Source organism: Scophthalmus maximus, chromosome 19 (assembly GCF_022379125.1).
Source record: "Scophthalmus maximus strain ysfricsl-2021 chromosome 19, ASM2237912v1, whole genome shotgun sequence".
In the NCBI taxonomy this organism is placed as follows: domain Eukaryota; kingdom Metazoa; phylum Chordata; class Actinopteri; order Pleuronectiformes; family Scophthalmidae; genus Scophthalmus; species Scophthalmus maximus.
Window position 1 is genome coordinate 15,899,238 of NC_061533.1, and position 25,660 is coordinate 15,924,897.

A 25,660-nucleotide genomic window follows, 5' to 3' on the forward strand; every position below is an offset into this window, starting at 1 on the left:
GTGTGTGTGTGTGTGTGTGTGTGTGTGTGTGTACGTGTGTTCGCTGAGGGTTGCTCCCACAAAGCCAAAGTCAAACTTCACTTAAGACTGTCATCTGAAGGTGGACTAGGCAGACAATGCTCTATAGTACTAATTAATCTCTTCACCCGGACTAGTCCCATAGCGAGGATAAATATACACATATGTAAAAGAGTGGGACAGAGGGAAAGAGAAAAAAGAGGGAATAAAAGGTAGGGGTGGTGGTGGTGACTTATTTTCAGTTTGACCTCTGCTTCCTCTCCTAAAGAGAACGGTTTCTGGTGTTATGAGTGTGCGCCTGGGTGCATGTCTCTAATATGTCTGGGTGGCAGGAGGTGGTTTGCCACTGATCATCTTTTCTCCATCTCCCCCCGGGGCCTCTCATCACCTCCACCACACCAGCAACTCCATCAGACTCAAGGTCGGGTGTGTGCACACACACACACACACACACACACACACACACACACACACACACACACACACACACACACACACACACACACACACACACACACACACACACACACACACACACACACACACACACACACACACACACACACACACACACACACACACACACACTTCCATCCCGCATTCACTTCCCCTTCCTCACCTCCTGCTGAATGCCACCCAACCCCTACCCACCCTGCACCCCCAACCTGCCTCACCTCTGCTCCCCTGCTCCTGCTCTCTCCTTCCCCTCTCCTTCCCAGGATCCAGTCTGGCAGTGTGTGATGGATGGGACAACATTACTCTTGTCCTCTGTTGGCCTGGTTTAGCAGCTCCAGCCCATCTCCCCCCATCTGTCTGTCAGACTGTCTGTCTGTCTGTGCATTTTCTGTCTCTGTCTCTCTGTCTGGACTGACTTGAAACAGAATCGATAAAATACAAGAGTAAATGTGGACTTTTATACCTTGAGATATGTTACAGAAAATAGATAAATATGTCAGAAGGGAAACGTTTTTTAAGTCAAAAACTTGTTTAATTCTGTAAGGTGGAGAATGTATACATAAGAGTCTATTCTAGATTTTTTTCTACACTATATATATATATATATATTCATTAATTAAATCATATTATACTCTTGTTTGAGTTAAATTCAATCTGATTCATCAGCTAGGTCTGTTAAACTTGCAGACTTTGACGTACCTTTAATTACATATCCATGTTCAGGGAGAGAGACAGGCAATAGAAACTGTTGTAACATCCACTGTTTTAAACTATGTTTTGGAAGGGGGAAAAAAACCCGACGGAGCGAGAGTGCAGCGCTATGAAGTGAAGGGATCACGTCTTCAAAAAAATAAATAAAATATGCATCCTCTCTGTGCTCATTACAGATTTATGACTCTTGTTAAAAGAAAAGGTGGCGGCTGCCTTCTCACATGTCTGACTTTCAAATTCAGACGACACCGCTGTCAAGTGTTGTGCTCCACATTCTGTCCAATAAGAGACGGGGAGGGCTGAGTGTGTGCCACCTTCAACATCGTATTCGGCAAGAGACTCCAAGAGAGCTGCTTTGGGTGGATGAGAGCGCACGACAACTCACCTACAGTGCAAGGAGTGCTCGTCGCGATCCTTTGATGCATAGTTCATCAGTCAAAAAAGTTCAGCCGCTCGTGTGCATGTGTTTCTGAACAATTAGAGTTGGGGGAGTAGACGTCGCTGCATTAGGCATAATGAGCATTGGGATTTGCTTTTAGTAATATGAAGTAGTTTTACTGTTTCTGTAGCAACTACTAAGAAAGAAGTACTCATGCGCACATTCATGCACACACACACACACACACACACACACACACACACACACACACACACACACACACACACACACACACACACACACACACACACACACACACACACACACACACACACACACACACACACACACACACACACACACACACACACGGCTCTGATACTCATTAGAAAAGTAGGGTTATTAGGTAGTTATAAAGTGTGAAAACCACTCTTTTCTGAGAGAGATGTAATTATTGCTTTTCAAAAATATCTCAATCTAAAAGTGTTTTTTTTTTTTTTCAAATAAAAAAGTACAATAAACAACTCTGTGAGAGGCAACTCCCTTATGGCCCCTGTCACTTCACAGATTATATTCAAAACAAGTAATAAATACTGGTAAGTCACAGCCAGTGTCGCCCTTGAAGTACCCAAGAGCCAGAAGTCCCACGAGGGAAAAACACACAGTCGCTCCTCAATCTACAGCTCTGATCTCACAGTGTAACAGGTCTAAAGGGCCACGGGGAAGTCACAAACAGAAGCAGCCTTCCACGCTGGAGCCGAATTAGCTTCCCCATCACCTCAAAGAGCAGACAGAGGCGGCGGAGGAGGAGGAGGAGGAGGAGGAGGCCTCGAGGTGGGGTTAAGGTTGCGGGCCGAACGTGCAGTGCGTGGGTGTTAATTGAGACGCGGACAGGGAACAGGTGGTGCACACAAACCCGCCCCCCCCGACAGGACGGCAGACAGAGGCCGCTGGACAGACGAACTGATAGGAAACCGGAAGACAGCGACACACACCATCAGCGCCAGAGCCACACACACACACACACACACACACATGCCCACTTACCACCATCGTTCGTATCCACTCAAAGTGCCAGGAAGCCAACATATCCTCGAGGATATGGTTTTTATCACAGCTCTCCTCCCAGGGGCCTGGTTTAGGGTCCTTGTGGATAGATTACAGTGAGATTTTCTCTTTACAACCCGGAGAAAGTAAGGTGAAAGGTTCAAAGAAAAAGTGGGGTCTTGAAGTTGATGTGTGGGCCAATGTAAAAGCTAGCACGGGGGTATAACATCACCAAATGTATTGTAGATATTGGGAAAGCGTTTCAATACTCACCTTTGTTTGGACTTCTGCATTCAATAGTTAGGTTCAAAGTGGACAGATTTAAAAGGCTCATATTTCATTGGGTATTTGCACTATTCATGAAGCAATATGCAGAGGAGCGTCCAAGGCTACAGTCTCTCAAATGACAGAGGTGAGTATACTGTAAAGAGTCAGAGAATGACGGAAAAATGACGGAAAGCAAAAGACAAACTAGCTGATTGTGTATCTGAGGGGAATAGAAATAGTGACAGACGATCCACCTGATGTATGTCCGCAACAGAGATGGAAAACAAACAAACAAACATTGCTGTGTAATTTGCATAGAGAGACAATAGCCCCTGTATGCCTCTTTCACCCTCCTTTTTGTTTTCATTTCCTCTCCCTATTAGCCAAACATGATCAAAATGCAGATCCTACCAGCGTCTCTGCTGAACAGCGGCAAAAAACAGAGTCAAAAAAGCATCTTTCACTGCGTGGTCGCTTTTCCTCCTCCACGGGCGGCAGGGAGGAAAGAACACAAGCGCGTTCAAACTTCTCTCTTCCCCCCCATTCTCCCCAGCCGCTGAGAACACCCCTCGACACCAGGGGACGACCCCACTGCATCACCAGCTCAATAGCCTCCCCAGAACATTGATATCATTCCCAGTGCTCTCTTTAGTCCAATTACATTATGCCAAGTCACTATCTGAGCGATCTGCGCAGCGCCGTGACTGGGACTGAGAGAGAGGAGCGCCAGGGCTCGGGAAAGGTGCTGCAGAGCTCCGTGTGCTTTCTGGAGGTAAGTCAGAACACTGATGTAACCAAATTCAACTGAGTTAAAGTGCGTGCCTCATTTAACATTTCATGGCGCAGGGAGCCGAGGCACTTGAGGCGCCTGCTTAGTGGCAGACAGGAGAAGAGACGGAAGCTGTGACATACTGTAGACGGGGAGAGAAAGACAACAGGCGGGCGGCGTGCGTTCAGATCGGCAGGTGAAAATGTTTGCGAGGCCTGCAGGAGGAGAAGTGGAATATGTATGTTTGCATACTGATGCGAGGTATATACTTGCCAGAGAACCAATTAATAAACACACACACATGCAGCACTGTGTGCTTGTGAACACGTGTGCGCATGAGTCACACCTACGGGGGGAAAGCAGCCGAGGGTGAAACGGCTGCCTCAGCAGTACAGATGAGAAGGATAAAGAGACATTGTGAGGTATGACTGCGTGGCAGGGGGGATGAAGAAACAGAGGATCATGTGTGCTCAGTCTCATATACACAGCGGAGTCATCAGTAAGACCTCCAAATGATAAAAAAAAAAAATGCCATTAGCACTCATAAAACTGACGAACCCAGATGTGCATTTCAACATAGCCTTTTTGGACCAGTGGTTGGGTGGGAATAGCCACATCAAGAACATTACACACATAACAGAAAACTATCCTCAAAACTGCATCATAATCCCATAGGGTATAATTTATAATAAGCTAAAATGTCAAAATCAAAATCAGTGCCAGAAAATGGTCTATAGGTTTGACCTCCGAACTGGAAAAAGGAAAAAAAAGAAAAGTTGCGGATTCCTGTGGAAAACGCCTTGAAGAATTGAGTAAATAAATAGGCCTAAATAAAAATTTCGGATTGGAAAGGTCACTGTGTTCGAGTTAATGAATAATGTCGACTCTGTAGTTACCATCAGCGCTGTGCACATGAGGGAGATGGAAGTGGAAAATGAGCGAGAAACGGGAGACGAGAAAGATTCCGTCGAGGTGTGTGTGTGTGTGTGTGTGTGTGTGTGTGTGTGTGTGTGTGTGTGTGTGTGCGTGCGTGCGTGTGTGAGATAGAGATAGATAGACGCAGGGAGAGAAAGAGAGAGGGAGTGCACCGAGCAGTAAGCCCGTGAGCAGGACATGATTGCAATGTGTATCTTATCGGTGTCAGGTCCTCCTGAGGCTAGTGGAGCCTAGCTGAGCGGAGCACGAGCGCTTCAGTGACCAGTCAACCGTGTGAGGGTAATCTCTCCTCACTCAGTCTCTCTCTCACACACACACACACACACACACACACACACACACACACACACACACACACACACACACACACACACACACACACACACACACACACACACACACACACACACACACACACACACACACACACACACACACACACACTCCCTTCTTCCAGTAAGCCCCCTCCCCTCTGGGAGGCAGCTGAGCCACTCTACACACAAGCAAGATGCTCACACAAACACAAAAACATATTCAAGCGCACAAACAGTTGCCCCCATATCGGAGCCTAAGGTGATTGGCTCACGCCAGCTCTGGACAGTTAACCGGAAGGGTGCAACTCACACCACTGACGACTGCTGCTTTCCCCTTCTGACCAGTGTCGGGGCTTTGGTATTGTGCTGCTCACTGACACTGTGTCACTGTGTGTCCTGAATGAAACTGAATGAAGCCATCATCGTGTTGCAAAGTTCTTACATGATAAGTGAGAGTATTGTTTGATATGGGTTAAAACTCTGAAGATCATTTTCCAAAAACAGAGAAAATAATTTCCAATGGCTAAATATTTGATAACAACACCAATTATAATTATAATTATTATTATAATTATCATCATCATTGTTATGAAATTATAATTTAAAAAAACAGTATTACTAGGAAGGTGATGTACAAGACACAAGGTTGGATAATTCTAAAATAAGTTCCAGTGGGAATTCTGTGGTTCAATTCTATTTTTAGTATTACAACTGAGCAATTTATTTGTTTTAGGAATGCGGATGTACGGCTATTAAATGAATAAGGTGTATTTAGCTGCAGTATATTGGATGCATTTTCAGAACACCCTTCAAAACGAAGAAGGAGAAAATGGAGTGGTCTATGATTTCAACTTGAATAATTCTTCAAGTTCAATAATTCTTATTAAGAAAACCTATTCCTAAATTTAAGTTTTTCACCATTAAATTAAATTCAAACACATTTCATATAAGATTCTCAGTGGAAAGTCTTCTGCAAAACTTCTCAGTTGTGCCACGTTGCATGCTTTCAAGTGGAATATTTATAAAACCTTATTTCTAAGTGTGCAATTGTTCCATCTATGTAATGCATCACTAATGAGCTTTTTTTTTTTTAAAGCACACCTGCAACTTGCCATCATGTTTAATTTTGAAAATTGAGGTTAAAAACTGGGGCGTGTGTGTGTGTGTGTGTGTGTGTGTGTGTGTGTGTGTGCAAGCAACGGGAATCAAGCAACATTCCACGTCGAAGGTCGGCACGCACACTCAAACACACAATGTGGGGGAGAAGAAACAATAGTTCACGTCCAACATTCCTCCAGCCGTCAAGTGCCTGCCTGTTCGGCTTTAACAACTGAGCCATCCCCATCAATTAGTCTAGATGCTGGACTTTCATTGAGATTAAGTGACTAATATCAGCGCGTGCTCACAAGAAAGACACTTTTCACGTCTGCCCAGCAATCTGTTAAGTCAAAACACATGTGGTGATCCAAGGCAAAAAGCCTGCAAGGGGTCCTCTCTGCAATGAAAAACAGGTGCTCTACTTTTTGGCCATGTAATACCCCATTTAGCCTCTGGAGCAAAGGTTATCCAGCTAATAGCTGCCTTGTGGTGCACTGGGAAGAGCCGTGCACATGGTCGGAGTAAACATCTGGGACAGATTGTACATACTTGCAACATATGCTTCAAGTTCAATTAAAATGAGGCCTTGGCACATTTATTAATCTTTTTTACCTCTCTCCTCTCTCTCCCTCTCTCCTCTTCCTTCTCTCCCCTAAAGGCCTGTGCCATAAAAGAGGCCTCCTTTGACCCGTCCTTAATACTTACTCATACAATCTTAAGTTGCCTCATATCCATGGAGAAGACCTCACAGCCAATGTAAAAGACAAATTTGTTAAGCCTTGAAACACCATTTGTTCTCCAACACCAGCTCGGAAGGAGAGCAGAGGGAATAGAGAGAGAGAAAAAGAGAGCGCGCGCGCGAGAGAGCGAGCGAGAGAATACGTCAGACTGAAAGAGAGAGAGAAAAGAGGCAGGGGAGGGGGCGATTGAAAGAAGGGTAGAAGGAGAGTGGGAGGGGAGGGAGATGTAGGAGAAGAAAAAAGAAAAATGCCCCCCTTTTCAACTTCCCTACAGCTCAAATGAAATGCTAACAGTTGAGGGGAGCAATAGATCAAAATGTATGAAGCCAGAGTTGGTAAATTGTAGCCTTTGTGGCAGCTCTGCTATCCAGCATCCCAGCCCTGTGTGAGCACAGAGAGCGAGGCCTTCTTACGTGGAATAATCAGTCTGGCACGAAATCTGACGGAGGCTGAACAAGCCGCCACTGCACCTCATTTCAATATGAAAGTCCAAAATGTATTTCATATAATCTGCGGCCTTTCAAATGTCTGTATTTTATTTTATTTTTTTTCCCCCTGAGCGGAGGTAGGCAATGCAGTGAGGGAGGGCAGACTTAGAGAAGGGGTTAAAAATGGTTCAAGGTTGCCTGGTGCATATCTTCAGTCAGTGGCCCCCTGTACATTTCAGCCTTGGAACTTCACGGCCATGAAACTTTGCTTCTGCATCTCTGTGGGAGAGCATGCAATGCTCACGTATCTTTGTGCACTCATCGCCCAACTGGCGGTCTTGTTGACTGATTGCCTGACTGGCTGACTTAGCGGTGGGATGACTATTTGACCATCTGCACTGCAACACAACTTCTTTTTAACCCGTTTGTTGCCTCCTTGCACTCGCGACCCTTGAAGCGAAGGATGCAGCGGGGCTGCAGTTGCACAAGGAAATTCCGCATACGCGGTTTCCTTCGGGCAAAATTATTTTTCATGTATCGAATGTCCTGGTCAAAGGCCTTCGCTATTACCATTGCACACAGAAATGGTAATTGTTTTGCTCCAAAAAGATTACCAAACCAGATCAGGCAAATTACCACATCTTAGCCTACTAACCTCCATATTGCTGGAGTGTGGCTCTAAGGCATCAAGTGTCAGCTCAAGTAATTTCAGACTCCAGACTGTTTAGTCAAGGTACTTTGGGGCTCTCCCAGTGGAAGATTTTGACTTCACTTTAACGCTTAAGTTACGATTCTGTCCCCGCTTGACACTGCTCGAGTCAGATCAAGCAGAAAATTATTATTTTTTGCCTTACCGACAAGCCCAGACAACATAGTAGGAGGATAAATAGCTTTCCCAACGCAATTACCATTTCCAAGTGGAACATTGACAAGGTGCTGTGTCCTATCCAGTGGCATTTGTTTCAGTAGCTCTTCCTACAGTGTAAACGCGCAGCGGCAGTAAAGCAGCCACCTGTTGTTACATGATAGTGTCTGGACAAGCCCAGATGCTGTTTTACTGGGACATAAAGGAGCAGTGAATGGACCTAAATACCTAACTAAGCATTTATATGGGTGTATGTGTTCTCAGGTAGCTGACAATGTTCGTAACATAATTCAACTTAGTGTTATATGACGGGAAAAAACAGGACGGTGCACCAAACGGCGGAGCGAAGCACACCGCGAGGAAGAAAAGGTGAGGAATGTGCCATGTACACAGCTCAGGGAGAAAACTTTTCAAAAGGTTAAAAGGTTGTACAATCTCTGTACATGTGTTTGCGCCGCAGGCAAGAGAGAGTAACGGAACGGGGGAGGAGTTGGGAGGGGAAGATGGAGTCATTCCACTTGTCTGTTTGTGTTTCCGGTCTGTGAAGCAGTGTCAACCCCTCCTGAGGCAGTGTACCAATGGGTGTGTGTGTGTGTGTGTGTGTGTGTGTGTGCGTGCGTTTGTGAGTGCCTACATTTGTGCACGTGTTTGTGACATAATTACCTTGTCATCTTTGTCAAAATCCTCATCCTCGTCCTCCAGCAGGTCCTCCACTGCTTGCTGACAGTTGCGACACGGGAGGGGAAGAAAGAAAAAGAGAAATAAAAATGTTCATGCAACAGACAAAAGTGCAGATAAACTTTAGATAACACAGGGTTGATATCATCATAAGAGCCAAAGAGGCACATTAAAATTGATTGGTGATGCTTTTGTCAGGCAAGAGTTTCTAAGTAGTGTATGGAATGCAGATAGCACAACTATTGGATTGGTGTGTGCTAATATGTCACCAGCTTCAGAATGGGTTTGAATTAGAATTTAATTTTAGAAACATTCTGTTGTTCAACTGTGTTGACACTTCTGGAAATGTAAGCAAACGCTCTGGCTTTGAATTTCAATGGGCTGAGGATTAAAGTCTATTCATCCACTCAAATCGCATCGCACAAAAGCATTCAAATCTTACAGCATTCAACGGGACCAGACAGCAGAACTCTTCTCCTGCCTGCGCGTGGTCTCTTCTGACCTCTTTAACCTTTGGACTTGTCTTTAACCTCTACCTCCCAATGTCTACACGTTCATCTGCCCATCGTTCCGCGTCCTCTCACAGAATGATGCTCCATGAGAGGAAAGCTTGCGGCAGAGAAAGCGAGTCACAAGGAGACGGCAACTATGTGCTTCAGTGGTGCACAACCGATGGAACGGGAGCTGGTGTAGCTCTGAAGCCCCGACATACCATGATACATACTGTACAACACAAGGAGAGAAAGAAAGACACACTCCTGCACAATTTCAGAACCCTCAATGTGGATTAATATGCTGTACAACATAACAATGGTACATGCAAGTTGTAGCCCTTCCTACTCCGTCACGGAAGTTTACATAGACATTTAGAGACACTGAAATGCAGTAAAGAAATGGAAAAATGCTGTATATCCATCGTATACAGCGCCGCGTGCGAAAGCAGGCAAATAAACACATTAGCATATGTGGAACCGTGAAACCGACCACATCTGCTTGAGCCGCTGCATTTAGTGATACCATGTCTGATACAGTACCCGAGTCATTGTGCACAAGTTCATGTGTGATGCCGCCAAGGCGAAAAAACCCACAGATCGTTGCTAAATCCCATGCACCCTCTTTCTGTCAATCACACATCAAAGCTGCAAGGTCATATTGTTACTCCACATTTACATAAACAAATACCCATATCATAAGCCCTACAGCTGTCAACCTCAGCGTTCATCTGCTCTCATTGTTGTATTGCGTTACCAGCCCCCAAACCCCCCCTCCCCCCCAAGAACCTTTGCTCAGCCTCTACATCACCACAAACCCCCTAACCACCTCCAGAACAGCGCAAACTAGTTTGGAGAAATCCAAAAATCATTACTTAACAAGACAATAGCTTTTGTCCTTTTTGTTTTTCATTGGAATAAGGGGGGGAAACTATGTGGCGGCTGACATAAGCCTCTTATGTAAATGCAGCAACCCACACAAACAAAGAGGAGTTCAGAACAGCATAGTTGAAAGGGTAGAGTCAATAGTGTGTGTGTGTGTGTGTTCTATCAATAGCTCAGAGTCACCAGGGCAAAGTGTTGTGCATGTGTGCGTGGCACCGCTCGTTTTAACCGTGTGACTGTATAGCAACTAGTTATTCCCAGCTCACTAAGACTCCATCACTGTCTAGACAAATAAGCTTGACTGTTCACAGTCCGCAGTCTCTTCTTTATTGATACTGAATACACTCACTACTCCGCCATACAAATACCAGGGGGGGGAATTTTTGTGCTCAGCCGAGGCAAAAGATGTAAACGTGATACTGTAAAATGAAAAGCCCCTCTGGCGTCTCCTAACAAACGGACTATATCTGTTTATAAAGTCATCTTGGTTCTTCCCAAATCCTTTCACCCGAGCCAAAATACAAACAGAAGGGATTCCTCCACACAGAGGCTTTACTAGGGCATGCCTGGCACACGCTCCAAACTTTAAACAAAGGGAATGAGCATGAGCTCGCTGGAGAAGCATGACCTAGAGAGACAAGAGAGAATGATAGAGTCGTTTGTCTCCCTCTGCTCTCCGCTCCGCTCTCTCCCTTCTATCGCCTGTGGTTACAGGGAGAAGTCATGTTTCCTGCGATGAGACACAGTGTAAAATTAATAAATAAAAAGACATGGAACGTGTCATCTGCCCTGAAGATTGCCACGGCTAAATGCGTGCACTGAAACGACTGTCTCAGTGAGGGAGGATATAAATTACCTCAGTGCAGCCAATGAATTCCAAACGTCTCGGTGTCTTCCGCTCCCCTCCACCTCTCCCTATTCGCCTTATTCTTTTTCTCTTTCTAAGACCTGTTTGGTGTACGATATCATTGGTCTGCTTATCCCTCCATTATCATGTTGTTGGAATTACTATCATTACAACACTGCAGCGTCGAAGCCACGCTGTCGACAGGATCGTGCAGAGCTCACATTGCCTGCAGAGCAGCTCCAGTCAATTCAATATCTATTGAGGTGGGGGGGATTAACATATTCAGACCTATTCAAATGATACAGGGATGATGCAGGCTACTCTTACAGATTACACTGCGCCCCGTAAATGCACACAAAGATGGTGATAATGTACGAGACAAAGAAAGCATCTAAGTGATTGCGATGACATTGAGAGTTCAGGCAGCAGTGAGAACATGAACGCGTCCGTTTGGCCGTCGAGGCTTTGACCGAAAAAGATGATTTGTGTTGCTTTAGCTCAGATCCCAGCAAATACTCTGCTGCATCACTCGGATATCCTCCTCTGTCACCGTTTCGTTCCATCAATGCAAAAAAAACTGTCACGCGAAGGACAAATTGTTATGAGTTAAAATTAAGTGGGGGGGGGGGGGGGGGGGAATGGGTACTACTCAAGTCTTCTATTGCATGAAGAGGATCTGATGTGTGTGAATGACCAAACTTCTAATGACACTACAGACGAAACAATAGCGCAACAAAATCCAAACGGCGGTGAATCTTCAGTACATCCTTGAAGGATTATTACTACCGCGCGTTCACGCACACGCACGTTTGCTCATATGCATGGACCGTAGGCTTCTTCATCAGGGTGTTATTTCAGCGCTTAGCACAACTAAGCACATCTTCTTGATAAACATACCAAAATAATCAGTTTTGAATTAAGATATGTGGTGCCTTATTTATGTTTTATTAGATGATAAGAGAGACAGAACAGGCTAAGCTAAAAACAACTGTAATGGCTATTTGTTGTATATTGTGATGTGATTTTTTAAAACATTTTTATAATCAGGACATGGTACACCAATCTTGGTAGTCCTGGACTAACCAGGACTATCAGTGTTATTTAATTTATAGTCAGCCTTACGGAGTCAGATCTTTATCTGTCATTTACTGTTGTTCTGTGCCTGGTGACAAAAAAAAAAGAAAAGAATCTAACGTAGATGGAAATGTATTTCTGTGTGAGCAAACCAAGATCTAATGAATGAGTTGTCGTAAATAAGAAAAGCAGGAAAAAGGGTTTTTCAAAAGCTGTCAATCAGGTTTAATTGTCTCATAACATATTGATTCCTGAGGGGAAAACATGTACGTTCTCCTTTTGCCTCCGCAGGGATCTTCTTGCACATTGTGGCACAACAGCACCCCTGGTGTATTTTCACGGAAAAAGAGGAGACTCTTAAGGGCAAAAGAGATCATTATTCTGACCTTGGGCTTATAAAACAGCCTCGTGGCTCTGAGGCGTTGCGGTGAATGTGATGATAAAGGGGATTCTAACCCCCTTAACACAGACTGATGGGCCACAACGTGAACAAAGGTAACAAAGAGTTTCGATGTTGTGGCTAATTGATTTCTATCTTTGGAAAAAAATGATATCTTGAATAATCACTAATGTGATTTAAAATTACATTTTAGTTGTTTCAGTTCTTCTCCATGTCATCACGGCTCGACTAAGTCAAAATACACCAGTGAGCCACAACAGTGAAACCAGTTACCTGTTTTAATGCTGAGAAGAATTTGCAACTGTGCATCATCAGGAGCAGTGTCTTCAATTTAAAACTGTCCGATCTTGATTCATGTCCTTCCTTCTTTAAACTTGATGTTGGAGGATTAGCTGTGTGGTTGCACCTTATATAAATGTTTTAAAATGAGGCTACAAGCAAGTATGAAACTGGTTTAGAAATGTGTAAAATCGATCCAAATCGTTGAATATAAGAAGAAATACTCACTAATTAACAAGACATACTTATCTATATTCATAGAAGTACACTGCATGAAGACATAGGGGTGAGTTCTGAACCTAGCTTGACAAGTTGGGGGAAAAACCATTTTGAGTGGATGGATGCTTCTTTAATGGAAGTAAAGCATCAATGAAACAATTGCAAAGACAGAGACAGAAAGACAGGCAGTTTGTGTAGCTATCCCTGTTAGGGATTGTGTACACGTATTAGATCCCTCTTCGGGACCCTCTCTGGTATTAACACTGACCTTGTTGGGACCAGTAGTCCTCAAGGGAACCAAAGGCCTGTCCTAATGAGGCTCGTTCCTGATGGTTAGGGTTATGGGTAGGGTGTGGATTGAGATTGGCTTAAGGTTAGCCTACAAAACAGCCCACAGAGGGAATGTACAAATCCACGACCTGAACTAGTCGCCCCATTTACACCATTTGCCAGAAATGCCTGTATACTTGCTCCTCTCTCTCCCTGGCCGGGCTGCGTTCCACTATCTCCCCTCCTAACCTTCCCAATGACAGCCGGCGGGGGGAATTGACGGCAAGGCAGACATCCCAGCGAACATGAAGATATACTTTCTCCCCCTTTTTTTCTCCCATTCCTCTATCCCTCCCTCCCTCCACCCTCCTGCTGCTCTTCCTCTTTGATACGTGAGGGGGTTTTAACCTCTCCAGCTGCTGAGGTTTGGCCGACTGGCTGGCTGGGGGATCTCAAGGCCCTACTTGGTATGCACTGTCCATGAGCTTATGTGCATGTGTGTGGGTGCGTGTACATATTGCCTACACAACAGTTTCTGCAGACTGGGGGAGGGCTGTGTGTCTGATAAGGGCTTCTAGCTGAGCCTGGCTGACCCACACAGGCCCTTCACAAGCTGTCAGAGCCGCGGCCCTCGGAGGGGGGCCCTTCCATCTGCACTGCCCCAGCCACGGCTCACCCAGCAGGGGGCTGGATAGGGGTGAGGCCAGGGTGCTACCAGAGCTGGGGGTGAGAAGGGCGGCTCCATATTCATGAAAGCAACACCAAATCTGTGAGCATTGGATAAGATTGGCCGCTCGTACGCGGCCGTTTCGGCCTGGGGAGTTTTGTGCCTCTGTTCTACCGCGCAGTCCCACGTAAAAAGGCTCAGAGATGAAGCAGCAGAGGAGGTCACAGAGCCAAATCGGTGTCTGTGTAAAAGGGGACAGACGCCGATGCTGTGGTGTCACACATCACATCTCTGATTCTGGAGAGCCATCACACGTGTAGGGCCGTAGCATGCCGGCTTGTTTGGTTAAGTGTAAATAAGCAAAGGCCGGTTGCTGCTGGCAATATACTGGCTTCTCTGTGTAAATCTGTAACATCATTTACGTTTCTCATATTCCTATTTTCTGACAAATCAGCAGGTGTGTTCAGTCACAGTGTTTCCCGCAGCTATTCACAGGAAATCACAATTTCACTTGTTCCACCTGTATTGTTGAGACAGTCAGTAAACACAGTAAATGTCCTTCTTAGACGGATGATAGTGCCTTGTCTTGCGGTTTGTTGAGCTCGGCAGTGGAGAAGAGGGCTCGCGCTGATACACAGTCGATGTGCAATCTGCACACAAACTCACAAAACATCAGTCGGCCTAAGCTCAAGGTTTAAACTGAAAGAACTATCGCAAACAGCTGCAGCGGATGTACTGTATAGACAAAACAACAACAACAACAACAACAACAACGACGACTACGAGCACCGAGGCAGACACCTTGAGCTGCCGGTGTTGTCGGCAAAGAGCACAGACAGTTACAAAGGTTCGACGTGATGAAGGGAGTCAGACAAATGGAGGGAAAGGAGGAGAAAGAGAGACAGCCTGATGAAGAGGGAGGCTGGGGAGGTAGCCACGGTGGCATTCCTGATGCTCCCGGTGCTCCCGTCCCGCTTCAAACTGTGCCCGTCGCCCGTCTCTCTGCCTGCCAGCCTGCCATCCTATCTGCCAGTTTAGCAGAGACAGCGAGAGGAGCGGAGAAGGAGCGGCGTGGAGCGCGGCGATGCCGGGGCGGCACGGGGGAAATCAGTGGGGCACAGGCGCTCCCAGTTAAAAGTGACATGACCTTTTGATTTTGTCACCTGTCACCAACTGCCATGTCTGACTCCGCACTGAGGAGCGCCTGCCATCCACCGCCGCTTTCCTGTGCCTCCGTCTTGCTGTCGCTCCCCGCTCTCTGAATGCCTCTCTGTCTGTTCCTGCTCCCACTCCCTCTCCTCCTCTCGTTCCCCTTTTCTTTCCAGAGTTGCAGTTTTTATGTGGGGGGGGGGTGACGTGACTTTCTGGAGGAGTTGAGGTATAATAGGGAGCGTTTCCTCTTCTTTACTTCCAGCTCTCCTAATATTTACTCTTCTCCACGTGTGCTGTGTGTGTCTCTTAATGAGGGCAGATGTCACGGCACAGTGTGTTTGGAGATGCAGAAAAGTTGTTGTTTTTTATATTATTGTTTTTAGATGAGATGCAAAATCGGGGAGAAAATAGAAAAAGGTAAAATTGGCAATGAAGTACAATGTTCAAATAAAATCAGACAATATCACTGTCTTGGAACTAAGCCAGATTCTTTTTACACTAATGAATATACTGCTGTCATACCGAGTGCTTCACACTCAGGAAAGTAAAGGATTAACCAGGCACCAAGACGTAGAACCAAACAAATACAAACCGACAAAATCAATAAAAAAAACCCCTGTAAATTGTCTTTCTTAAGGACGCTGTAGCTTGACTAGGCAGATTAAACTATTATTTTTTTTTTATTGAAACGCTCTAAATCAGAATGAGGAGTAGTCAGCTCTGAAGTATCCTCAGAGCATTAGGGTCTTCTTGTCTGTAATACTTTGGCAGATACGGTGGGTGAATCCAATGGACTTAAGCATGGGATAAAGAGGATGGTCCTCCAGTGTGACGAGGCCTAATTGCCCATCATCCTGTGGTAGAGAGAGACATCACCATGTTTGGTATTGGGCCCTCTACGCCAGCCGGCACTGAAATTAACACCTTTATAACATCTGGTGAGGGCCTTCTTGGGCCAACGGAACAGCGAGGAAGGATTTCTACTGGGATGTGTCCCTGCTCGTTAATCTCAACTCACATCTTATGCACACACGTGAAGAGGACACACTGCTGTGAAAACACACGCAAATGCGCACGCGCGCGCGCGCCTTGCAGCCTTTTTCCTCTCGCAGCAGAGCCGCCTGTCCTCTGATTGACCGAGCCCAGCCTGCTGGCAGCTTCCTTTGCGAGCAGGCTTGGGTTGGACCTCAGCGCCGAACCGCTTCACGTTTCAAAACAAGATAGAGACGGAGGGGACATGGTCGTATCGTTAAAGCGCCTCTCCGCCACACAAATGCAGGAAGACAAGATGAGCCTTCCTGGACAGTATCCGCTTTGAATGTCAAAGTAAAAAAGCAGGATCATCCCCTGCATATATTCCGAAGCATTAACGGTCATCTGCTTTGTTTGTTTGTTTCATTGAGCATGTTACGGCATCACACCCGGGTCAGCTAGCGGTGTTGAAGAGTCGGGGTTCGCGGGTCAGAGTGAGACACGATAAGAGAGGAGGTCGGCGACCTCGCCGGTGCGTCACCTCCTTAAATCGCTGTTCTGAGGACGCTCCGACTGCTTAGCAGGTACTGGTCAAGGTCGGGGCGAGGGGTTAGGAGCTCTGATCCCAGGATCTGTTTGCAAAGCAGCGTGTAACCGCACAACACTCAGTGACCCTGAGTGGTGAATTACAGCATGTAAAGAACACTGTGTTTGTTTATTTGCCATAGACGGCACCGAGGACTCTGGTTGCGGTGTAAAATCGGAGAAGGAGCCCCACCTTGAACCCTTCGGATGAAGCAAGACCCCTCACTTCATTAAGAAGTCTGTACCCTAGTGTATACTTTTGTTTTCTTTCCTTGGCCAATCCTCCCTCCTCCCCCCTCTCTTTCTCCACCCTCTCCCTCCCTCTCTCTCTCTCTCCCCCTCTCTCTCTCACCCTTCAGAGAGAGTTCAGCAGAGATTCCTTTGGCATTACCCTCACCCCAGTCTGCTGGAAAACCACAGCGCTCCGGATGCTGACCCTTGCTCGGCTCAGCACAATGCTTTAATTTGGTGTGTTGTTTAAAGTAATTGGAAAGGCCCTTTCCCTTGTTTTCCTTTCTATTCTTTTCTGTTCCCTGCCAAGTGTGAGAGGGAAACGGTGAGTCGTCCATGACTTCAGCTAGATAAAGACTCGGAAGTTGAATCCAGGGGACTGGGAGAGGAAGCGGAGAACGCAGATACTGTATGCTCTTGCTGATCCCCCCCCCTGCACCCCCGCAGACTGGAAAACTCTAAAAACAAACAGGGACAGGACTCAGGGGAAACTTTTGTCTGAACGTGTGTGTGTGTGTGTGTGTGTGTGTGTGTGTGTGTGTGTGTGTGTGTATGTGTGGGTGTGTGCCTGAAAATAATGAATGCTTTCACCATTCCACATTACTACTTCTGTACATATTCCAATTTGACACAGGAAAAGCAATCTCAAGACTGAAGGAGGCATCGAGTTTATAATCGAGGAAGGAAAGAAGGTTCATCACATTCGCCGATCCTGAGGCAGTAAGACTGCAGCGCAGCGACGAGCGAGGCGATGTTCGTCAGAGAATCTTCTTTGTGTCGTCCGTGCCTGCTCTGTACTGTTCAGCATAAGTGTCGCAGAGGCAGGAAAAAGCAGCACCATTGGTGCTAATCTTTGCAAATTAAATCCACTTTTATCAGATACACTGCTGCAAATAATGTACACACAAATATTTCCACACAGATAACTTTTATCTAATGTACACACACACACACACACACACACACACACACACACACACACACACACACACACACACACACACACACACACACACACACACACACACACACACACACTGTATATTCCCCCACAGCAGTAACAAGCAGTAACGAGTGACTCATGCAAATGTTCTGTGTGTGTTTTACTGAGCTGTAGAGTTCTACATTTTCATTCTGCCCAAATCTTAGAACTGGAATAAAAGAAAACATACCGGACCGCATCACACAGAAGGAACACCAGCATCATAACACGCACGATATTAAGCAGTCATGCATCAAGCGCACACCTGCACAGTCACTTATGGTTCGTATATGCTGCTGCTGACCCTTTCTCTTGCACTGAGCGTTTGACCACCAGCACCATTTCTCCCCGTACATCAATGCCAGCACCGACACACTAAGACTGCGAGCGTGTGTGCAACACACTCACTTAATGCTGTTGCTGACTGTGCAGACAGTGAGACAGTGGCGACATTTCGCTGGAAGAAGGGGCAGACATGAAAGTTTCGAGCGGCGCCGGCATTGCTTACAACCTCCCTCGGTGATCAGTCTCGGCCAGATATCCCCCGCAGATACGCTCTTTGACTTTAAGCAGATACTCTCAAACCACACACTCTGATATTGAAGCAACCTTAAGAGGCAAATTCCATAAGCTTGGACAGTAACAAAAAAAGAAAAAGGGTCTGTGGAAATGGTACTTTATCGTTACGCTCAACCTGTAAGTTAAAGTCACAAAATGTGCTGCAGGATTCCTGGTCTAAATGTGGAAGTATGCAGTGAACAAATGAACAGTGTTGCACTGCTACTAAGACAGTATCAGATATTATAAACAGTACAGTAATAACTGTCCTTATCTCCTCTTAGCTCTGAGCATAGGGCAACTTTGTGCAACAGTATTGTCGTACAAAAAGGCACTTGCCACACGAATATTAACAGTATCAACGTGTCTTGGTGTTCCAACCAATTCCTGAGGTACTTGAGACTCAATAGTCCCTTTCAAGAAGCCGAGAAGAGCATTTCTGCATGAAGTGGGAGAGTTACATGTACTTATTTGTATGTGAAGTGAGTGGCACATTATGAGAATATATCACCCTCTTTGCCTGATTTTTAATTAGGAAGTGCACAGGAGAAGAATATCATTCGGTCTGGATAAATACAAGCAGCAGGTATGGGGACAAATCATCACGCCAGGTTTTGTCTTCAGGCATGTGAGATTTAGTTCAGTTTTTTTATTCAAGCAATGTCGCCATCTACAGGCGGGGGAAAGTGTCCTCTGAAATTAAAGTCTGTGTCATTCACAAATTATGGGTTTTTATTTTGTTTGTGAACCGACAAACCTTCAATTCTGGACCCGGGTGATTATTTCGAGTTAAATAATATAAATTCCAAGTGTCTTGCTGTATAAGTGTTGTGAGGTAACAGAGGGCTTGTATCTGTCTGACATCGTGGCGCGTTTTGCTGACTTCATTGTCAACTTTTTTATAATAAGGAAATAGAGGCTTATGAATAGAGAAGCTGAACTCTGGAGACTTGCCAAACAAGTTTGTGTTGTATGTTATGTACAGTGCGTAGTTAATTCCATTTTTGATGCACAATATTACAGTGACACACAGCAATGAGATTTGGTTCATTATAATGAATTTAATATCTCATCCAAATCCAATCGTAACTCAAAGAATCCTTATGAAGAGATAAATATACACATATAGAGGACGAGAGACTGTAAGAAAATCAGAGGTCTGTAAACTGGTTATTTCCAACTGAGTCTTGGAAAAAGGCACTTATTAAAATTAATCACTCCATTGTTCACGCTCACTCCATAGTCCGGTTCTCTCTCTCTCTCTTCTCTCTCGTTTTCACTCTCTACAAGCAAATGTGCTTGGCCATGATTAAAACATGTCTGTTTCTCCATGACATTGCTTTGACATCATTTAATTGGTATAAGAGATAAAAAATAAATGAATTAAATAAATATACTACCAGGTAAGTGGCGTAACGTAGCTCAAGGTGACAGCCTATTATTTCTCCCTTTTCTTTGCCTGAAAGAAGGCAAAGTGAGAAATGTGAGATTGCACTGAGAATGCAGCGCCTCAATGGGCAGATGGAGTTAGTTAAAAAAAATTGAAACAGCAGAGACTTTTTTCTAAATTAAATTCCAATTGTAAGTTTTATGACTGCAATTTAATCCAAAGGTGTATTTGAAATTGCTTGGTATGTTGGTATCTTCTTGCCGTTTCTTCCCCCCAAAAAAAGTATTTTGATTTCTCACTTATCAGGAATGCAATGTATTATTGTTATTATTGTCGCAAATAATACGAGAGCGCAATGTCTCCATGAGACAATGGTGCCCGAGTTTGAACCCTGCATTGTCCATGAAAAGAGGCGTTTACAGTGAAATGAAAGAAAGGCGGAGGGATATCGAGAAGCGACCGGGTTACTCACCACATCTTGCCTGGTGTCCTTCCCCGATGCAATGAGGATGTAGTTCCAGGCCAAAGGCAGCAGCAGAGCCAGAGGAATCATATAGAGTTCAAAGTTCCAAACAACGATGACAAAGAGCTGATGAGAGAGGGAAAAAAAAAAGACAAAACCGTCAGGAAAAGAAAGGCGAGACAAAAACGCAAAGAAGTGGGTTACGGATGTATACATTCACGGCGCCATATTGAACCTCGTGAGGGGAAACTGCTGAGAACGTACGCCGACCATATGTGAAACAACACACATTCATATGCAGAATCATAACCACCATGGAAGAAAGCGTAAAAATAAGGCTGCGCTTCAACAAAGGTGCAGGCCTGGTGTTGGTGAGCGTAGGTTCAACACCCTGACCCCTCCAGGCTTTTCTTGGGTCTGCGGCTGAGGATGGGGACGACGACGAGGAGGAGTGCAAGCCGTCAGAGCCCCTTTCCTCCATGCCAATCATCCCGGGGGCTGAGGTCATGTACCATTTCAGCTGCGGCCCGTCAATGCTGACCCTTCCATACTGAAGCCCAAACCCCAGCATCTGACCTCGCACACCCCACACCCCGAGTCCCTAACCCTGTCACTCCAAGCCCCAATACCCTCTCTCTTATCCTAAAAGACTCATATGCCCCATCTCTAACCTTCTCTGCACCCATCTGCCAAAAACATAACCTCTATACCTCCCCTCTCATCACCAAACAAGCAAAGTACCATCTGAATATTAACCTTTCCCAAAAACCTGTATTCTGGTTTTGGCAGGGCTCTTTAGCCCCTGACAGCAGATTATCGTGGCGGTTGGCTGAAGATATCTGTGGGAAAGTAAAATTGCTAATGATGGCAGCTTGTTATTTCACGGCCGTATTGTATCTATTGTGAGAGAGCAGTGTGTCCACTATTGGTAAAATGGGTTACGGTGTGAAATTCTGGGGGAAAGAAAAAATCTGAACAGAGTTTATATTTTATCCTGTTTTTGAAAATGTCATGCTTAAGTGGACATAGATTTTTCAAGGGTGATAAAACCACGCCTAATGCTCAATCATTTCTAGAAAAACATATTGATCATATTCAGGTAGAGGAAATAATTTTTTTTCAAATAGAAGCTTTGGGATTAATTGCTCTCTGTATGGAAATGCATTCCTGTTTAACCATCAGTTTTTGATGGGAAACTTAAAGTTGAGAGTATCACTATATAAAGCAGATTCATCGGCCTGCGTACCAATTTTGATCTGTGATCAAGAAGAAGGACAGACAGCTTAATGGACAGCATTAATTCTGTGTGTATGAGTGTGTGCATGTATACATATATGGGAAAGAGACAAAGAGGGATGAAAAGAAAAAGTCCTTCATTATGTTTACTGTCTAAGGTTAATGTGAATAATTTAAACAGCCGATCACGACAGTGTGTGCAGGTCCGCTGTTCCTGTCGTGCAGCCGGTCGGACACTAGACAGCACAAAATCCCGCCACTGTGCAGTCGGTATTTCTCTCTCTTTCTCACACACACACACACACACACACACACACACACACACACACACACACACACACACACACACACACACACACACACACACACACACACACACACACACACACACACACACACACACACACACACACACACACACACACACACACACACACACACACACACACACACGTATAAAACAAATGCATCTGAATATCAATGCAAGCATCTCCTGACAGTAACGACGCAATTGAACAATTCCGTTTTCACAACTTTTCCTCTTCTCACATAAACAAAAGTTTTGAATGGTACATATCCAGACTTTTATAATAGAGCCAATAACTTCATGTAAAATTAAATACCAGACAGCGAGTGTACTACGCAAAAAGAGACATAAATTAAACATCAGAAATGACCAGTGCATTTGCATAATGCTCACAGTAAATTTCATCTTCAAATAAACCTGAATGGGCTTGGTGCAACAACCAAACCTCCCGAAAGGATCGAAATCTGTCTCTGTCTCTCTCAGGGTTAACTTTGCTTTTGCAGACTCTTTCTCTGACAGAGCTGTGTGCGGCGTTTGACAAAGAGTCTATTCAATAATTCACGTTTGTATACTAATAAACAACACAACCATTTCCTTAAATTCATCATGAGTAGCTGTTAGGACGGTGGGAGCGCAGCAACAGAAACTCGTACACAGACATAACTAAATGTTCACGCACACACAAACACATTCTCTCCACAAAAAGTAACCGTTCTAAAATTACCCACCTTCCCACAAATTATTATTATTTACAAATCGGTAACACTGATGAACACTGCAGTAATTTCTAAACAATGTGCAATAGAGGCGCAGAAGCATGACTTCAGTCAAACAGACAAAAGAACTTCACTTGTTTTAAACCTATTCTGGTCGAGGCTATAAATAACTGCACACTTACAAACATCTTCACGCAGATACGCAAGCTGCTCCTTTCAAATATTCTGCTATAAATATCACCTACAGTAGGCATATATTGTACTGAAAATATATCCATTGTCTGGATCTCTAATCGCTCATAGTATTGTCCTCACACAATAGGCAAATGAATTGCTCCTCACTCCTGATGTTTATATGAAACCTTAAAACCCTCGATGTTTTTTGGTTTAGTTTTTTCAAATCTCACTCTCGTCGCCACACGCCTGCGGTTGTTTAACCTGACGTCCCCCCTTCATTCCTCCTCCATTTGGTTATGGTAGCTGAGGGCGAAGTTTTGACTGGCAGCTGGAGGAACCGGACACCCGGGCTCAGCAGTGGCCAGCTCTGCCCCGTCTCCACGCCCCCCGGCTGGGTAATGGGGGCCCTGCAGTGCCTGGACCTTTCCTGCAGGACTGGGCAATCACAGCCACCCCCCATCGCTTGCTACACCAGATAGCAGGCTCCTCGCCTGGGGAAGAGGGAGTGGGAAGCAGCCTGCTGTGGATGTCAGTGACCAGAAAAAAAGGCAGGGTGAAAAAAAAACAAAAAAACCCCGGATGAAAATGTGCTGGATCGAAAGGGGAAAAGAGGGGGAAATGCTGAATGAAGCTCCAGATGTGGTCTAAAGGAATAATCTGTAGATAAATGCGTGTTGTCAGAGAGACACTATGTTGCGATCGGTGACAGCTAATAGTGAATATCTGAAGACCTATGCAGATGGACTCCAACTCCTGCTTGTCCGTTTAATTCTGCTGAATACTTTCCTGTGAGGTCATGTAAAAATATAACGCAGTGGGGTTGTCTCTTGGTGTATGGGCATCTGTTATTTAAATTATGTAAATTCTCTAATTTGGTTTTGAGAGTATCAAAAAGCAGACTAATGATGAATGTTTCTCCCTGTCATGCTACTATGGTATAAAATATTGTCTGTGAATATCGAAACTACCAAAGAACACTAAGGATTAATATCAGTTTTAGAGTTAGTTTAGTTAATTTGTTCAACGGTGGACATTTGATTTTGTTACAGAAGCCACTTGCTGTTATAAAAAGGAAGAAGTCAGTAATAATAGAATAATAATTAATTCATTTGCCAAATCTTTGATGAATAAAGATGTCATAAATCACAATTTATTTCGTGAATTATTTGTGGTCCAACAAGTCTTTGGCGAAATCCACTAAAATGTCAAAGAACAAAACATTTCAACTGTCACATAACAAATTAAAATTATATTTCCCACTGTCAAATCTACTAAACCAATTCAGATACTTTTGAAGGCTACGTCTGAACTGGGCAAACTTCACATCTGAGCACAAGTCTAAAATTCAAATGAGGCGTATAATTAAAATAGACAATCGCAAACATGAACAAAGCAAAAAAACAAAAAACATGGCACTATCGTTTGTAATATTTTGGCTAAAATACCCGTACTCAAATTTAGTTAACAAAATGATTCTGACAAGAAGTTGAATTCCATTTTGTTATAGTCTTTGATTTTTTTCTCTTACTCCTAGGCAATCCCCTGAACTCGAGGAGATTTATTAAAAATGTTAACAAAAAAAAAAGGAGGCAAAATGTTTTATTCAAGCACTCAGTGCGGCACATTGAGAGCTGTATCTCGCATTATTTGTTTCAAAACACAAGCCGTGTCCTCGCGGCTCCGAGCCGCAGCACTGTGGGAGGGTAATATTCAGTACTTTGGCTTACATTAACCACACACCATGCTAACTTTCCCCCTGCTCTGTCTCAGTGGAGTGAAACTGAAGTTTGGATTTCAGAGTTCCCCTTTATCTTTCTTACATCGACTTCCATGCTGGCACTAAGTGTTGCCAGATAGCAGCTCGAAGTCCTGTTAAGTTCGAGAGAACAAGAGAGGGAGGGAGACTGTGTCCTGTCTGTGACCGGACCCTCTCATCATTCAGTGGTGCTAGACTGCCCCCTGCTGTACTCCTGCAGAACGTGGCTCTACAGCACAGTCAGTTCTGTTCATACGATGGAAAAGAAGCCTGACGAGCAACGTGTTACCAAAAATGTGCCATTTTGTAATAAAATGGAAAAAGTTAAAATAAAGCATTCATGATTTTATGGCCACAGTCCTACAACAAGCACTCTGGTACCTAGTCTCCGACTACTCAACAAAGGGCCTCGTGCATCTTCTGTTGAGTCTCTCTATCTCTGGTGATTAAACTCTGACTTGGAATTCTCTGTTAGCTATGCCACTATATTTCAACTATCATTCACTTCGCAAATCAGGAGAGTAGTAAAATGTGAAAGTATATCTTTCAAAGCTGTCCCTTGCTGTGGGCAAAGACGAACTCCACACTTTAAAACTTTTAAAAGTTAGACGGGTTCTTTGAAGAGGAGTCAAAGGAGCAATTTGAAGAGACCTCGAGTGGTGTGTGCCACTGACTGCTATGGCGTCTCTGCACTGTTGCTCTGTGTGTGCGTGTGTGTGTGTGCGCGCGTGCGCGCGTGCATGCACGCGCGTGTGTGCATATCAAACTCAGAGTGTGTGTATCAGCCAGACATGTGCAAACACACACCAAAAAAAGAGCACACACACTCCAATAGATGCTTCTGTACCTGTCTTTGCTTTTTTCCCCCTTTTTATTTCAGCAGGGTGAATTTTTATCTAAATGCAAAGCAGGTGATAGGTGCTCCAGTTTCCTCTAGAAGTAGCTCCCTTGTCTGGGCTCTCTTCCTGATAAGAGTCCTACTTTGCCTGACATAAAAGAGCCTGGTATCATTTCCCCTGCCTCCCCAACAACCCCCAGCTCGCTGCCCTCGCCCTTCCCCTGGCTTCACAAAGCTGCCTCTATTTGCTCCCAATTCAGGGCCCAATTGCAGATAAAGTTACAGCAAATTTGTTTGGAGGAAGAGCTGCTGAGGCCTGCGGTCCCCGGGGCAATAACAGCCTTGTCTTGCAGGGGCCGTAGGGAGAGCTGGCAGTGGCAGGAGAAGAGAACCCAACACCGCTCAGCGCCACAATGGCCTCACCTCTCTGGGAGGGAAGGCATACGGAGGGGAGGAGAG

The 25,660-nt window shown here is 44.9% G+C and overlaps 1 protein-coding gene across 11 annotated transcripts in view; it reads right to left on the reverse strand.

Moving 5' to 3' along the window:
- The window catches only part of mctp1a (multiple C2 domains, transmembrane 1a), a 127,425-nt gene that overhangs the window by 16,194 nt on the left and 85,571 nt on the right, over positions 1-25,660 (reverse strand). For 8 of the 11 annotated variants that reach the window (XR_004794577.2, XM_035640195.2, XM_035640197.2 and 5 more), the window contains 3 exons: positions 20,181-20,297; positions 8,692-8,748; positions 2,612-2,710 (listed from right to left, as the gene is read on the reverse strand). Coding sequence is in view for 9 of the 11 variants with exons in the window: in XM_035640195.2 (XP_035496088.2) it covers positions 2,612-2,710; positions 8,692-8,748; positions 20,181-20,297 (273 nt within the window). In the remaining 2 variants the exon portion in view is untranslated. The remainder of the gene's footprint in view (positions 1-2,611; positions 2,711-8,691; positions 8,749-20,180; positions 20,298-25,660) is intronic. The other 3 variants (XR_004794578.2, XM_035640198.2, XM_035640196.2) reach the window with 1 other exon arrangement.